Source organism: Pagrus major, chromosome 2, assembly GCF_040436345.1.
Source record: "Pagrus major chromosome 2, Pma_NU_1.0".
Lineage (NCBI taxonomy): Eukaryota > Metazoa > Chordata > Actinopteri > Spariformes > Sparidae > Pagrus > Pagrus major.
Genome location: NC_133216.1, coordinates 13,124,536 through 13,140,650, shown reverse-complemented (window position 1 = coordinate 13,140,650; position 16,115 = coordinate 13,124,536). Strand labels below are relative to the sequence as shown.

The 16,115-nt window shown below is 43.3% G+C and overlaps 1 protein-coding gene across 1 annotated transcript; it reads right to left on the bottom strand.

The window, feature by feature from the left end:
• Positions 1 to 4,366: 4,366 nt before the first annotated feature.
• Positions 4,367 to 15,685, bottom strand: LOC141008667 (probable G-protein coupled receptor 149). Its single transcript, XM_073481118.1, has 5 exons — positions 14,696 to 15,685; positions 12,039 to 12,219; positions 11,462 to 11,952; positions 6,826 to 6,969; positions 4,367 to 4,879 (listed from the first exon to the last, which is right to left on the bottom strand). The coding sequence occupies exons 1-5, from the start codon at positions 15,683 to 15,685 to the stop codon at positions 4,367 to 4,369; spliced, it is 2,319 nt and encodes a 772-aa protein (XP_073337219.1).
• Positions 15,686 to 16,115: the final 430 nt, after the last annotated feature.

Below are 16,115 nucleotides of genomic sequence, written 5' to 3'. Positions count from 1 at the left end.
CTCTCTCTGTCTCTGTCTTACAAAATAAAAGCATTGTGAACACCCAATTAGTGCCATGAAGCAGCGAGAGAAAAGAAAGAGGGATGAAAGGTGTGAGAGAGTCATTCATGGGGTTTGTGCACGATGCTCATGAGAGGCTGCCGAGTAGATCCCCGCCCTCGGGCTCTGTGTCGCTGTCATGGAATATCATGCATCACCACTTTTAGATGAACTTCTTCCCCTCGCGCGCTCCTGTTCTGTCATCATCAATGATACATTGGAGGGTATGATACGTTTCATTTCATAAACTGTGAAATGAACATTGGTCGACGACCATTTTGTAATCAAGGAAAATCCAAGCTGTCCACAACCACACAGATACAGAAGGAAAATCATTCATCTGGATGAAATGTGTGAAAGATAAGCTTGGTTTATGTGACATTTCTGTTTCAGTCTGTGTGTTGAGGAATTTGGTTTCATCACATGAAATCAATTTCTGGCTCTGTTTTTCAGCAAACTTCAATAATGAGCTTTGACAGAAATGTATTCAGTCGTGTCTTCGAGCGAGGCTCAGCTTGAAAAATAAAAAAATAAATCAACTATGATCAGCTAAACCTTGTTTGTTTGAATTAGCAGTGCCCCACAGGCTTTCGCCTCAGCTGCCAATACATTTACCCATCATTATTTTGATATGAGCACTATCAATATCTCAGCAGGCAGCTCTGCAGGGAACAGGTGAGGGACTGAAAATGAGCTGGAGTCCGAGAAACAAGGGGAGGAAATATATACAGAAAACAAGCTGAGAATGAAGCTGAGATGTGTGAGGAAAGGGAGAAAGCATTTTCAGTAGTGGAAGCTTGTGAAAACAAAAGGATACGAGAGGAAAAAGGACTGTTTCGCATGCTCTGAGCCCCCTCCCCCTGCTCTTTGCTCTCAGCACTGTACTGTGACTCTTCTGCACACCTTGTTTTTATACCCTCAGGGTTACCTGTGATGCATACAAATGATCTCTGACCCTAATGAATCATTTAAGCAAGATGAAAAACCTCTGATGAAAGCATAATGTTTTAACATGATTGTGTTTTCTCCTCTTCGGACTCACAGTCTCAATAATGCATGCCGTACTCATTGATGGTTGCATGTGTCGAACCGGAGGTCTCAAGCGGTGCCACTGATGCTGCATCGTGATGCCGGCTCACCTGCACATTATTGCTTCAGCATAATCAGAGTTTGCGAGTGGGAGGTGAAAGTCCTTGGACCAGAGCAAGAAGATAAAACAGTAGGAATAGCTACTTTTAGTTTTTGCTGCCCTTTTAACCATTTTCTCCTGCACTCGGGGCTCTCCCTGCCTCCATTCGCCTTCCACAGCAGACAACATCGACATGCATATACATTTACTGCACAAAGATCAAATTCAAAGAATAATTTGCTGGCGGTATAATTTGTGAAATATGGCCAGAATTTGAAGGTAGCTCCAAAAAGATAAGTGACATCACCAGAGTAACTGACAACTGCCGTTCTTTGCTCACTATCTTTGGTTGTAGCTAGCTACTGTTAGCTAATTAGCTCATAGAGTTCTCACAGGCGATGATGTCCAGCTCAACAAAATGTGGCTTGAGTGAAATGGCTTGACACCGAACTGGGACTGAACACAGCCTTAAAGACTGACTGAGGTCAGTTTGAAGAAGAGGGGATAAAGTACAGAGGCGATTGACAGCGAGTATTGCATTTCTTGGCATTTTGTGGATTTATTCTGTCTATTTACTACCATAACAGCTGGCGTATAGAGTATCTAGCCAGCTGAAACTATGGGGGCTATTGGACGATCGCCTCTTGCCGGTACAAAGTGGTACTAGGAGACAGGATGGGCTGCGGCTAGCTGGTTAGCATCCTAACTTCAGTAGACATCTCTGCAACACAGTGCATAGAGGTCTTTGACATGACATCAGCACTGTTGTTTCTTCACTCCTTGTTGATAATGTTAGTTAGTTTTTGTTGTTGTTAAAGTGAAGTAAAAGTCTGTACATATCTTACTAATTGCTCCCTGAAGCACAAGAAAACGTCTTTACTTCTGATTTTATGTCAGCTCAAACACTGATAAGACCAGAACAAAAAAAAAAAATATCATACAGCTGTTGTGGATTAGTCAGATTACTGTCATCCTAGGGGCACAACAAGCAATGATGGCTGCCAACTATCTAGGTCAGTCTCTTTAAGTAGTTCATTATTGTGCTTCATTTGCTTTTAATCTGTGACAGAGAATCCCTTTTGAGAAGTTTGTGTGTTACCCAATCAGTCCAGGTGGTTGACGTCAATGAGCAAACATGCAAACACTTGTCCAGCTGATGTGCAATTCCCATTTTCTCACAAACGAGGCAAATGACAGTTTATTGATCACAATGGTTTAAGGGAACGTTTGACCAGAAGCTGAACGTTAGTCCCGTTTGAAAGTGAGAACAAGCAGATGATCAAATCACTTCCACTCTGTTAAGCTGCAGAGATGAAGCTGTGCCCAGCTGGAAAAAAAAACCTATGGCACCATTTAACAGCTGAAAAGCTTGACATTGACTGCAACTTTACATTCATTATGATTCATATGCCTGTACATTATTTTTCTTTTACATTTTTTTTGCCCAGGAGCACTCGGAATAGAAATGCATCGCAATCCTGTTGGAGGCAATTTTCTGGTATGAATCTTTAATGCCAACATTCTTCAGGGGGGATGGAACATGTCGCAGCTGATGAAGTGGGCTCGCTGAAGGACAATTCAAAAGCCTGCAAATGAAGTCCACAAAGTGCCTATGTGATGTTGGAGATCAAGCAGCCAAACAGCTGACACCATCATGAAACAAACTTGAAGGGGCACTGTGTCATTTTGGTGAAGAAATTCAAAACTCAGAATTGTAATATTTACAATATTAACGAGGTAATAATACAAACTCAGAAATATTTTCTCCATAACTGAATAAACAAGCTGTTCTCAGAGGAAAATAAGGTCCAGAACACTGTTTGAAGCTAGAAAGGTGGCAGGGTCCGCCAAATATAAACAAAGTAAAACAGTAACTAACTGCGTTGTCCTTTATTCAGTTTATTCAGTCATGAAATGAAGACAGTTTGTTTTTTTTAGGCATAAAAAAAAATCAGCCAATGAAGATTTGAATTTCTTCCCCCAAAACTTCACAGTGCACCTTTAAATAAATACATATTCTAAAGTTACTCTGAAATACACATTTTTTACTATGTTACTGCAATTGCATACACACACACGTACATGTAAATGTGCATATAAGGATATTATCTGCGAAAGAGAATAAAGATGCTTCTGATCACAGCCCATGTACTGAAACACAATACTATCTATGTAAATTTGATTCCAGTTGAATTTATGCATGTGTTCGATAGAAAGCGAGAGGCCCCGGTGGCTCGCTGATTGGACGGGCAGTGAACTGAGCAGGCAGAGAAGATGATCCCCCAAAGTGGCTCTGGAATGTACATTCATATGCTGCCTATAGTGTTGTGTAGTAAAATATGCACACTGTCACTCTTTTAAATTGCACTGAATGTGCACGAGGCAGAAGACTACTCTGCATAAGTATCCCCTCGACTTCTCCCTCGATCGCTCGCCTCTTCTGTCCTTCTCCTCTCCACCTGTTTGAGATTTTAAGCACGGACAGCGCTCTCTTTCTCTCATTTGATAGTAGGAATTGTGTGATACATGATGGACGTAGCAGCTGTATGCAAAGGAAAAACACACTGCAATTAAAAGTAATATATGCTTTCTTATGAGGCGAAACGTGAATACATTTAGCTGGCTGACATCATTACTCTCACACCCTCATCCTTATGGGATGGCTACTTCTCACACATGAAAAATGCACAACAACACACACTGGGATGAGTCAGACACACGGGTCAGGTGACCCCTCCCCTCACAGCTGAGTCACCGGCGACGTCATCACAGGAGCGGCTTCATATCAGACCCCTCCTCTTCCACGTCTAAGTGAATTTCTCTCTCGCCGTGTCTATTTTATGATGACAGGCTGCCATATGGTGAAAGTCTCGCAAGGAATACAGATGCTCTGCTAGAATACTGTTTCTCTCCCCTTCCTCTCTCTCTGCTATCCCTCTTCCTTTACAGACCAATCTATCCCTATGTACTCTGCAGACAGGTGATGCACGTGCTCTTATGATGCTATCTTGCGAGGAAGTACACAAGTCTATAATAACAGTCTTCAGCTAAGTCTCTATTTGGGTCACCTGTCAGCTGTATTAGAGAGGTGATCAGAAAGAAGTAAATGTGGAATGATTTGGAAATTTGTCTTTCATCCTTTGCTCTCAGAGGTGTGATCTGAATCTCCTCCTGAGAGACACTCTCTCGTTGTGTATGTCACTCTTCCCTCTCCCCGGCTTGCTTTCTGTAGGCCTCATTGAGCAGCTGTATCTCCTCACGATACCCCGAGCTCTCCTGCGTCTGCCGCCGGCTATTCTGCCTGTGAGCCTCCACAGTGTCAGGTATAGTGATATTGATGGTCTCCGCCTCCGGGTTGCCTCCGCTGGGGATGAGCAGGGAGTAGGAGGCCGTCTCGCCCAGGTCGCAGGAGACGAAGCGGTTCTCCCTTCGAGAGTAGCGCAGCGACGGTGAGCGGGCATGCGTGGAGGACTGGCTGATGTTGGAGATGATGGAGACGCTGTCCATGGCCTCCTCGTTGTCACAGATCTCCAGAACCTCCAGGTGGATCTTGACGTTGGTGTCCGCCACACCGGCTCCTATGCCCATCCCCATTCCGATCTCCATGCCCATTCCCACGCTGCTGACGTTCACGTCTCCGGCCTGGCCTCCTGATGCTGGGTCGTCTGCGCTGGGCTCGTGGCCCACTGATTTGGAGCGATACACTTCAACCTTTGAAGCACAGGGAGATTTAGTCAGTTATTCATCAACAATATGGGGTCAAAATGTGAGTCAACATTAGGTAATTTTTTTTCTAAAAACTTATGATGCTTCTTAATTTTTTTCCTTCAGTCTTTTACATATAAACATGTGCATGTAAACATGCATGTAAAGTAAAAATGATCAGTCCACACCAACAGAAGCTCCTCTCCCACAGAAAACACTGCACCTGAAACACCTTGTTAGTAGTCTTTGTGACATCACACTACGTCACCATGTCACACATTTGCATAATGTATGCCTAGCAGCTAGTTTGGCATGTAAGAATTGATTTAGCACAGCTGCTCTGTTGTTGTTAGCGGTGCTGGCTCAGGCGTGTGTGAGTTGACCAATCAGAGGAGACTGGGTATTCAGGAGGGGGGGCTTAAAGAGACAGGAGCATTTCAGACAGGGGGGGAATACAGTGATGCAGTACTGGACAGTATGAGAAAACTGATGTGTTTTTTGAGCATTAAAGCATGTTAACATATTGTAGTAGTGACCCAAAATAAAATAATGAACCTGATATTGAGCACAATATGTCTCCTTTAATATTTGCTTGATTCTGGAAACCAAATTTCACAACAGTAGAGCTGCAACTAACAATTATTACCTCCGCCAGGGAAGTTATGTTTTCAACCATGTCCGTTTGTTAGTTGGTTGGATTGTCAGCAGGATAACACAAAAACTACTTGAAGGATTTCCACAAAACTTGGATGAAGGATGGGTCTCGGCCCAGAATAGACCCCAATAACTGTTGGTGTGGATCCATATAAAGGGGCAGATCCAGGAATTTCTTCTCACTTTCTTTAGCATTGCAAGATGGGGCATTTTTATGAATTTATTTTTTAAATTTTCATTCATTTCTCAGGGAATAATGCATGGCTCTTGATTAAAAAATCTGGTGTATTTAGCTATCTGGTAACTGTGAGTGAGTACAAAAGGGGACTGTTGGGCCTTGGCAGCTCCACCTATGCGCTCTACTGAGTGCCATTCTAGTTTTCATTATCGATTAATCTGCTGATGATTTCCACGATTAATCGATTTATTGTTTAGCCTATCAAATGTCAAAAGTCAAAATTTCCCAGAGACCACAATGGCTTCTTCAAATTGCTTCCTCTGTCCAACCAGCAGTCTAAACAGCAAAGACCCATTATTTACTATCATTAATGACAAAGAAAAGCAGGTAATCCTTACATTTAAGAAGCTGGAGCCAGTAGATGTAATTGCTGCAGCTCTACACCCCAGGGCTCATTCAAGTCTTATCATCTTGGGATACAGTGTAGTATGTCATAATTTAGTTTATATCCCAAGCAAATACATCCAACAGATTTGTTCAAAGGCTAATTAATTTCTTTCTACTTGAAAATCATCATCCAGCTGAATCTCACATTAATCTTTTGGCATCAGCCAATGGGAAATTTAAAGAGTTGTTCTTGATAGTAATTGTTACAATTGCAGACAGATGTTAAAGGAATAGTTTGAGGGACTCTTATTTGTATTTTTGCTGAGAGTTAAATGAGAAGATGGATATGACTTTCATATCTGTGTGTTAAAGACGAAGCGAGAGCCAGGAGGAGATTGGTTTATTTCAGCAGAAAGACTGGAAGCAGGGGGAAACAGCTTGATTCTATTCAAAGCTAAATAACCCACCTACCAGCATCTCTAAATCTTGGTAATTATATATCTTACTTCTTTAATCCACATGCAGACTGAAATGTAAAAGCAACAAGTTCTTTGTGTACACTTGAGCCAGACTAGTTGTTTCCTCCTTCTTCCAGTTTTTTTAAAGCCAAGCTACAGTAACTGTCTCCTGACACTAGCTTGAAAATGTGAAACAATTCCTTTGTTAATTTGTCTAAAATGAATAGGAATGAAACCACAAAGACTTAAGAGGAGACTGCTCTGAGGGCTTTTACCTTCTTTGCGTTGTTGGGGGAGATTTTGAGTCCATCACTGCTGACTTCATAGGTGGAGAGCGAGAGGGTCTTCCCTGTGGGTGCTTGCAGAGATACGGTGCCCTGAAAGGCACACAGGGGGATTGACAGACCACCTGATGACCTCTGCATGGAAAAATGAAAGGAAAGAGCAGAAACAAATAAGAGAATGTCATTATAAGCGCTACCAAAATCCATCTTAGCTGCTCGTCTCGTTATTGACAAGAAGTTCAAAGCTTACAAGGCCCATTTGCATCTCGCTGCCTTTGTTCAAACCAATTGAGCTTCGATTGTGTCCATGATGTCAGAGGCAGGGAGATGAATGTGTTGACCAACCACTTCCATCCCGAGTTAATGAGGCTTACATGTAAGAGCCCTGTCAACAGCACTCTACTGTTCAAATGAGATATCAGACCAGTCAGGTTCACAGCAAAAAGATGGAAGCGTGATCTGTAAGCTATTTAGCCCCTAACAGAATTTTTTAATGAACTAATTTGATCTGAATATAAATTTCTTCTGCGTTTCACGTCAGATTGCCATCTGTTTTCAATTCCTGGGCTCATTCATATGACTCCCGTGTTTCACGTTTTTCCATCATATTTTTAAATCATTTCAGAGATTAATTCACCCCACAGTATATCAAAGTGAGCTTCTGTCAACATGACGTGTTGTAGAAGATGCATATTGCTGGCAGGGGGAAGGAGAAGCGTCCTGCCTGTGGCGTAACAGTGGGGAGATTGTGGCAGGTCTCATTAAGCCTTCTAAATTATTTAGATTAGTTCGATGTAATGATCTGATTGTGACTAAGACGCACAATAGAAACAATAGAGGATGTCAATCTCTTGTCCTCCCTGACACTGTCTGTTTTCTTCTTATTGTCTTTGCATCACTGTGAATAAAGGGAGGCGCAGAGGAAGGGAGGGAGAGCATCATGTTGAGCTGAAAACACACTGACAAGTAATTCAAATCATGCTCTGAACCCATCAGTGTGGGAAGTACAGTGATGGATGTGTGTGTGTGTGTGTGTGTGTGTGTGTGTGGTATACTCACACAACTAACTTGCTTTTGTTACGTTCAGTGTTGCAATTCTCTAAATTATTTTGATTTCCAGTATATAAACTTGCATGACATGAATCCATGTCAACATTTTCACTGTGCATTGCTTTTTCAGTATTGCTTTAACATTACCATTTATAGATAGCAACTGGAAACAAAGGACAAATCTTACTTGGTTACTTAAGTGATCCCCTCTTCATCTAGTGTCATCATAGAGGACAGCATATCACCAGTTACCAACAACTGCTGCTCTTTGCTAGCTATACTTGGCTGTAGCTAGCTAACGTTAGCAAATGAGTTCATGGCTTAGTTAGCCGTGAAGCCAGCGGCCCTATATTTGTCTGGACCAGGACCTCAGATTGCAGGGGAGGTAACCACGGACAACGGGGCCCAACTCAACTGGATTTGGCAGCCTGACATGAGAGTGAACACGGCTGAACACCGAACTGGGACTGCACACAACCTCTGAGACCAACTGAGGTTAGTTTGATAACAGGGAATACAGTACAGAGGTGATTTACAGCGGCTCTGACCAAGACTATGATGGGCTATCGCCTCTTATGTCGCAGTACAAATGGGTTTTATGGGACAGGATGACCTAGGGCTAGCTGTTTAGCATCTCCGCAACATCTGATAGAACATCGACACAGTTGTTTCTTCACACTTGTTGATAATGTTAGTTCTTTTAGGAAAAAAAATGCTTTCAACCAAAATTCTGGCCATATCCTACAAATTGCGCCTTCAGACCAGCGTGACTGCTTAGCAATAATTTAAGCTCACTAGATCTAGGATATTAGATTCCAACCAACTTAATATGACAGATTTTGTGTCATCAAGATGCATTAATTATTTCCTGAGAGAGCGGACAAACACACTATCTCGTGTCAAAGACAGTGAGAATAAATTCCTGGATCCGTCCCTTTATCCAGATCCATACAAAAAGTTGATGTGGTCTATTTGGGGCTGAGACCCATCCTCCATCCAAGTTTTGCGAAAATATGCTCAGTAGTTTTTGAGTAATCCTGCTTACAAACCAACAAACCAACAAACAAAGAGACCTCCTTGGTGAAGGTAACTAATAACATTCCCATTAGCCTCATCATTTTTTTTTTGCTCAGTCCTAATTGTCAAATGTTAGCATGCTAACAGCATCCATTGTGAGCATTTTAGCATGCTACATTTAGCATTCAGTTCAATCACACAGATTCACAGATTTTTGTACTTATTCTAACAACTGAATTAAAGTGTTTACATATACTACATATTTTCATATAAGCAACAGTGCTGTTAGGTATCTGTTATCGATGCCTCCAGATACAGGCATGTTTGCAGCATATTGATTCTGATTGTGTTTTTTTCCCCCTATCCAGTCAAAATCAATAGTTTTTCTCATTCACCGCCTTGTAGCTTTATTTATAAGAACGACATTTACTTTCAGTTTTGGGTGTGTTCTCTGAAGGGTTAACGTGTTTCTGTGCCATACACATCTGAATGCACATTAGCACTCCATTTCCCCTCTGGGAGCGGGCTTTGTGAATGTGCCCCCAAGCTCTGTGCTTGCTAACAGAGAGTATAAAGTCACAGGGAGGGTAAAGATGTCTTTAAGCTCTAATTCCACCTCTCCCTGCGGAGGCTGAAGGCCAGAGGGGCTGACAGTAAGGAGGACAGACGCTGGGTAATGACATCTAGCCTGCTAACGAGGAACAAAACACGACCAGGAAATGCTATAAATCACAAATTATTTCGGCTGGGCTTTTGTGTGTTGTTTGGTATGTATAAGTTTGTGAGCTAAATTTTGATCTTTATGTCTGGCTGTGTTTGCAAAGGGAGAAAGTTGCTGGATTTGATAGGAAGTCCGTGACTGCACATATATACTGTTATTATACTTGTATATACTGACCCCAATCAATGATTAAAACCCAAGGGAGCACAATATACAGAGTTTGCCACGAAGAAACTGAGAAGTAGGACACACACAAACACACACACAAGCCAGCAGTGAGCATCACAGACTTATACATGATGCAAAGTGAGTGCCAAAGCAAAGCTGTAGATGCATGCTTCATGGATTTTCCACCCTCTGGTGATTTTCAAACCAAAACATTTCAGACTTATAAGTAGAGCAGAGACAGACACGAAGTGCGCGCGCACATGCTTCCGCATCTGCTCACGTCTCAGACAGTTAAGTGAGTTTAGAACAAGCTCATAGTGCTTTCTCTGTAAAAGTCACATCTCCGGTGCTGTCGGTTTCAAACGAAGCGCCTGTGGCTGCTCTGCTGGAGCTTCTCTATCATCTGTGTCTGGCATCTCTAAGGCCAGGATACATTAACCATTAAGCCTTCACCGTTTTGTCCTTGTTTAACAATTCAATTGGGTCCAACAAAACACAGAGAGATTTAAGCTTCTGGTATTACAAGAGCACAGGATGTCAGGAGGCATGGAGAGAAATGGATTAAAAATGGATTAGAGGATAGTGGTTCGTGTGTCTGAAACTGTCTTGAGCTGGATTGTTTACACTTTGCGCTCTTTGAATTTGCATCTACTGCACTGAGGAACTATTGACCGACTGAGCGAATAATATATTTATGAGCACAACTTTGGGTCTTGGGAGACAGACAACACTCCACTATACTGTACTGTACACATAGAAAAACAGCATTTGTTTGACTGAACTTGATCTAAAAACTGTTTAATTTTTCATATTACACCAAATCCCAGCTTTGCTCAAAACACTTAAAGAAGAGCTAACCTTCATAAATCTCATCACTACTGTTCTTGAAACCGTAAAAACTACCTTTAAATCCCCCAAGACCGCCAGACTAAATCAATGAATGGAGCTGAGTCTGAAGAGCTGCTCTGATTTTCAAGGGTGTGTGGAGCAGCGTCGAATGAATGAATATTTGGTTTTGAAAGACAGCCTGGCATTTGTTACTCGAACGCTCTGCTGCTGATAGTGGCTTGATCAATCGCTCTGTTGATCAGAATCCATTGAGGCTCAGCACAAATAGAGATATGGGGAGAGAAGATAGGAGAGAACAGAGGCTAAGAGAGAGGACGCTAAGAGTTTAACCACTTTATCCGAATCACACACGCAGCTCCCAGTCTGTCAGCTTGATTATAAAAGAGGCATATTCGCAGATGCGTAAAGAAAACCCACAGTGACACGGACCAACAAACAGAAAGTCAGACAGCCAAAAAAACACACAAACATGCACTCTCTCCTCTCTAGCCCGCGTTCAAATCCACCATCTGTGTGTCTTTGTGTCTCTGTACAGGTGCACTGCAATAAGACAGCAGTTAATTTCCTCTTGAACACAATGTAAACACCGAAAGGGAGATTGAAAATCCATCCATTTTATGGTCCTGAGACACCAAACACTCCTAAATGATTGTCTCTAGAATACATCGCCATATGTTGCATGCAAGTGCAGCAGGTGTTTGACTAGTTTAGGGAAGAAAGAGGGTGAGATTGTGGAAAATCAATTAATGCCAGCCATAAACCACACAGTGACGGACACAAGCGACTTAATTTGATGATAATAAAGCGCCTACTCTGTCGTACCTGTCTGGGTGTCCTCTCTGATTTACTCCTGCACCACTCCCAGTCTGTCAGCTCGATTTTCCGACACTCCTCGTGTGACAGCCTCCTCTCCGTGCCCTCGAACACAGACGACGCGTCCGTGAGATTGTGATCCTGAGAGGGCAGCGAAGTGACACAGTGGAAGTCCCCATCATCTCCGTTGTTCTCGTGAGGGAGTGAAGGACACTCAGCAAGCCCCTCTCCTCCACCGGCGACAGCCTCCAACAGAAGGTCTGCGTGAGAGGAGCTGTCCACAGGGCAGGTGGTGCTGAAATCAAAATCAGGGCTCAGGGTGGAGAGCCCGCCACTTTCTAGTGCATCAAGGCGGGTGTTGGGGAAGTCACAGTTAAAGAGGCTGTGATAGGCCGGCTTGTCAAGGTGTGGATTGCTGTGAGACATGGTGGCATGTGACAGCTTGTACACTCCATAGCCTTGTTGGAAGGAAAGGTTGAACTCAAATCTTCTTTTCATCACTGTGGAAACAAAAAGAATAACTTTAGTGCAACAGCTTGCCAGCAAATAAACAAAGGCAACTCATTCAGGGGTTTGTTATGTATACCTGAGGCTTCCTGTGCTGGATCCCGTTTGCAGTTAATGAAGCAGCCACATGGCATGTGGATCCAGCGCTCAGACAGCACGAACAACGGCGTGACCGCAGGGGCAAGCAGAGTGAGGAAGAAGCTCAGAGTCTCCAGGGACGAGCTGCGTGCATTGAGAGCGTGGCGCACCAGTACCAAAGTCTGTGAATGAAGGGGAAGGGGAAATTAATTCACTGTGGAGTCAGTGATTTAGTATGCATGAGGAAGTGGGGGCAGGGACACACATGAATGGAAAGAAATGACAAAGATCTCTCACCCATACTGGGCTTTTTTTTGCTTTTCATTTTCTTTTATTTTCTTCAAATACGTCACTGCTGTTTGAGCCACAATGCAACATGATGAGACAGTCGCACCATTGTATTATGTATGGGTGTGCTGAATTGAAAATAAATGCATAATTTTCTATTGCTTATTAGAAAAATGAAAGCGTGCTTTTATGACTCAGACACTGTGGCCCAGCAACAGGTTCAGCACTGTGCTGATATTGACCTCAGCGGCTACCTAGAAAATGTTTTTGTTCTTGAATTTTGACATTTTCTCTTTTAATCATATCCAGTGCTTCTGCTCAGTTTGGAATGCCAGCTCTGTTTGCCTATCATTGTCAGCTGGCTGCACAGCATTTATCACCTATTATTCATTTTTCTTTTCTTTGAGCAAGAACAAATGTTGCAACAGCAGCAGCACCCGCTCGTGTGGCAATCATGTACAGTATTCAACCCCGTGAATGGTGCCCTTTAAGTGGCGACTAAAACCCACCAACTTCTGTTCCCGAGGCCTTCGGGGAACGTTAATTTAACAGGACACTGGCTGCTTGTTTTTAAAATATCACTGTTAAACCAATTTAATGAGACTCGATGTCTAAATGGTTTTGAACCTTGACAGATAACAGATTATTTGTGAATTGAATACAGCCTGGAAAATAGTGTTTTCTAAGCCTGCCTCAGAGGACATTCAGGGTTTTTTATTGTGCCTCCAGCAAAAAAAGGAAGACTAGTTTGTCTTTTTCTTCATCACAGGAAAGTATTTTTAGAGAATCATCCACTTCTATTCAGACTAAAGATCCCACAACCTGTTACTGTTGCCACGTAATAGACTCTTACAGCTCAGGACTGCTGGTTCGTGGCATTAAAGGGGCAATATGTAGTTTTGGAGAGGAAATTTGAACTTTAAATATAAATATTTAAATATCTATAATATTAATGAGGTAATAATATAAACTCAGAAATATTTATTTTTCTCCAAAACTGAATAAACAAGCTGTTCTCAGAGGAAAAAAGGTCCAGAACACTGTTTGAATCTAGAAAGGTGGCAGGGTACGCCAGATATAAACAAAGTAAAACAGTATGAGATTGTGTTGTCCTTGAGGGTCAGTTTGTTTATTCAGTCTATTCAGTCATGAAAACAAAGAGAGTTTGTTTATTTAGTTTGTTTAGGCATAAAAAAAAACAGTCAATGAAAAAAACGACATAATGCACCTTTAAAATGCTTGCTTCATTTCAGGCCCAGAGTTTCTAGTTGGCTGTTGAGCACTTTTTGGTGCTTGTTTGACATCTTTTTATTGCACCTACAGTATAACGCCAGACAACTTTCTCCTTTATGATTCTCTGTAGTTGGTTGACCAGAAACTGCCTCGCTCTGCTTATCTTTCACATTAAGCACCCAAATCACTAACACAGCAGAACAAAACTCGGGTGACTTAATCTTCATCTTTAATCTTATTTCTCTTGAAAGAGCTGAGAAGTTGTTCCAATATAATGAGATAGTTTCTTTTGTTAGAATTTCCTGGAAACGTGGGATCATTCCAACTTAATAACATTAACATGAAAACAAATCCAACATGAAAGGGGCTCTATGTTAGAATCAGAATCAGATTTGCTTTTATTGCCAAGTAAGTTTACACATATGAGGAATTTGCTGACGTCTGTGGGTGCAAAACAACAAACAATACTAAAAATACTGAAAAGACATGATAAAAATATAAAAATATAAATAGAGTGCGACCGATTTTAAAGTAGGTGTCCAGATTTATCCAGTTGTGCAAAAAGTTTGACCTGGATTGTGGAAGGTCGCAGTAGATACTGATATTGCAATGTAAAAAACAGAGTGTCTGGTGACTAAAACTTACATAATATAATGTAATGTAACATGTACTAATCACTTTATTGGCCATATGTTAGTGGATAGTAAGGTGAAGAGAAAAAGGAGACCTTCCCCATTTCCCATCCCCCTTTACAAGCCTGTTGATTATTTGTTTAAGCTGTTTAAAGCTGCAGGATGGTGGCTTTCCCTGTGAAGGACTCAGGTTGGATTTCCCAAAGATGCACAGTGGCTCTCTCTGCTTACAGAGAGCAACAGTAGCTGAGGTTAGTTTAGAGATGGAGCCCACTAACATTATGTATGACTGGCTTCCAGTATTAAACAGAAGTTCCACAGAGCCCATTTAAAAGCTCTGCAAACAAGCTGGAAATAAAGATAACTGGTAGATGTCCACTGACAATGAAATCATTTCAAGCCTATTAGATTAAGTGGTTTGGCAGGGGGGAGGGTTCTGAAAGTTATCATGCTGTGTCTTTTGGCTCCAAGTGCTGTAGAATTGGATTTTTATTACACTACTTACCATCAGTGGCATCCATAAAATCACTCGGACCACTGCCAGGATCAGGGAGAAGCGCTTCTGTGCGAACACCACCGGTGTGTCCTCCACAGCGGCTGTCCTCTGCCCGTTGACGGACACCGGGGACACACAGCTGCCCTCTTTGTCCCTGAGCCCAGTCCCGCATGAACTCGGGCTCAGCTCGTTGTAGGCACCCAAACTTTTGTTCAGGCTGTCCCGGGAGAAGGACTGGAGATCACAGAGGGGAGCGGACCCACTCAGCCCTCTCGCCATCTCCAGATAGCTGGGGTACAGTAAGGTCCTCTGGGGCTCTCTGGAGCACAGCAGCTGGTAGGTGAGGGGGATGAAGAAGAATAACAAGCCGCAGAAACACAGGGAGTATAAAATGAAGAGCAGCAGGATGTAAAAGCTGTCGCTCTCTGGGAAACACCCGAGAGAAGCCGGCGTAAAGCTGCCCCATCCGCACAGAGGCAACGCGCTGACGGCCAGGCTGAACGCCCACACACCGGCGATGGCCCACATCACCCTGAGGGGCCGGCGAACAGACTGGAGCACTCCAAACCTCTTAGTGACATAAAAAGTGTAGGCTGCTATCAGGCAAGCCTTCATATTGCTGGAGACGCCCTGGAACACGTACAGAAGTCCTGATAAAGTGCACAGGCTGCCCGCGCCTTTACCTCCACCTCCACCTCCATCTCCATTCGTCTCCCACTGGAGAAGCATGAACAAGGAGAGGGGCACCACACTGAGCAGGTCGTCCACCGACATGGAAGCCACGATGAGACACAGGGAGGTTTTTCTCCTCATCCGGAGGAGAGAGAGCAGCGAGTACACCCCTCCGACGAGGGTGGCAGCGGCGATGGTTACGCACAAGCCGAAAAGCAGCAGGCGGATTTGCCTCTCCACCCCCGCCGGGTCTGTCTTCTTCTCGTAGGTGGACGTGGGAAGGTAGCTCTGGTTGGGCGCCGGAGAGCTGAGGTGCGTGGTGGACATTTTCAGTGGATTAACTTCTCCGTCTCTTTTTGGCACTTTTAATTGGTCAAATCGGATTCATTAGGCTGTAAAGTTTAGCGCGCTGGCACGACATAACGCAGCATCTCCAAAAAAAACCCAAACAAACAAACAAAAAACAACAACAACAACAAAAAAGCAAACAAAAAAATCTCAGACTGTGTTGATGATGAGAGAGAGACAAGGCAGCATCCTCCTCCGATCCAAACGGGAACGCACGCGTAACCAAAGCCTCCCAGTGCCTTGGATGTGGAGCCTCCCGGTGCCGTGCTCGCAGGCGCTTGTGTTCACCGCTCATACCGCGCAGCCGGGGCACCTCCTGGCTCCAGCTGCCGATTTACGCGCTGTCGTCATCACCGTTTCCTCTCACGGTATCATCTGGGGTTGGGCCAAACGCAGCCTGGTCCGACGC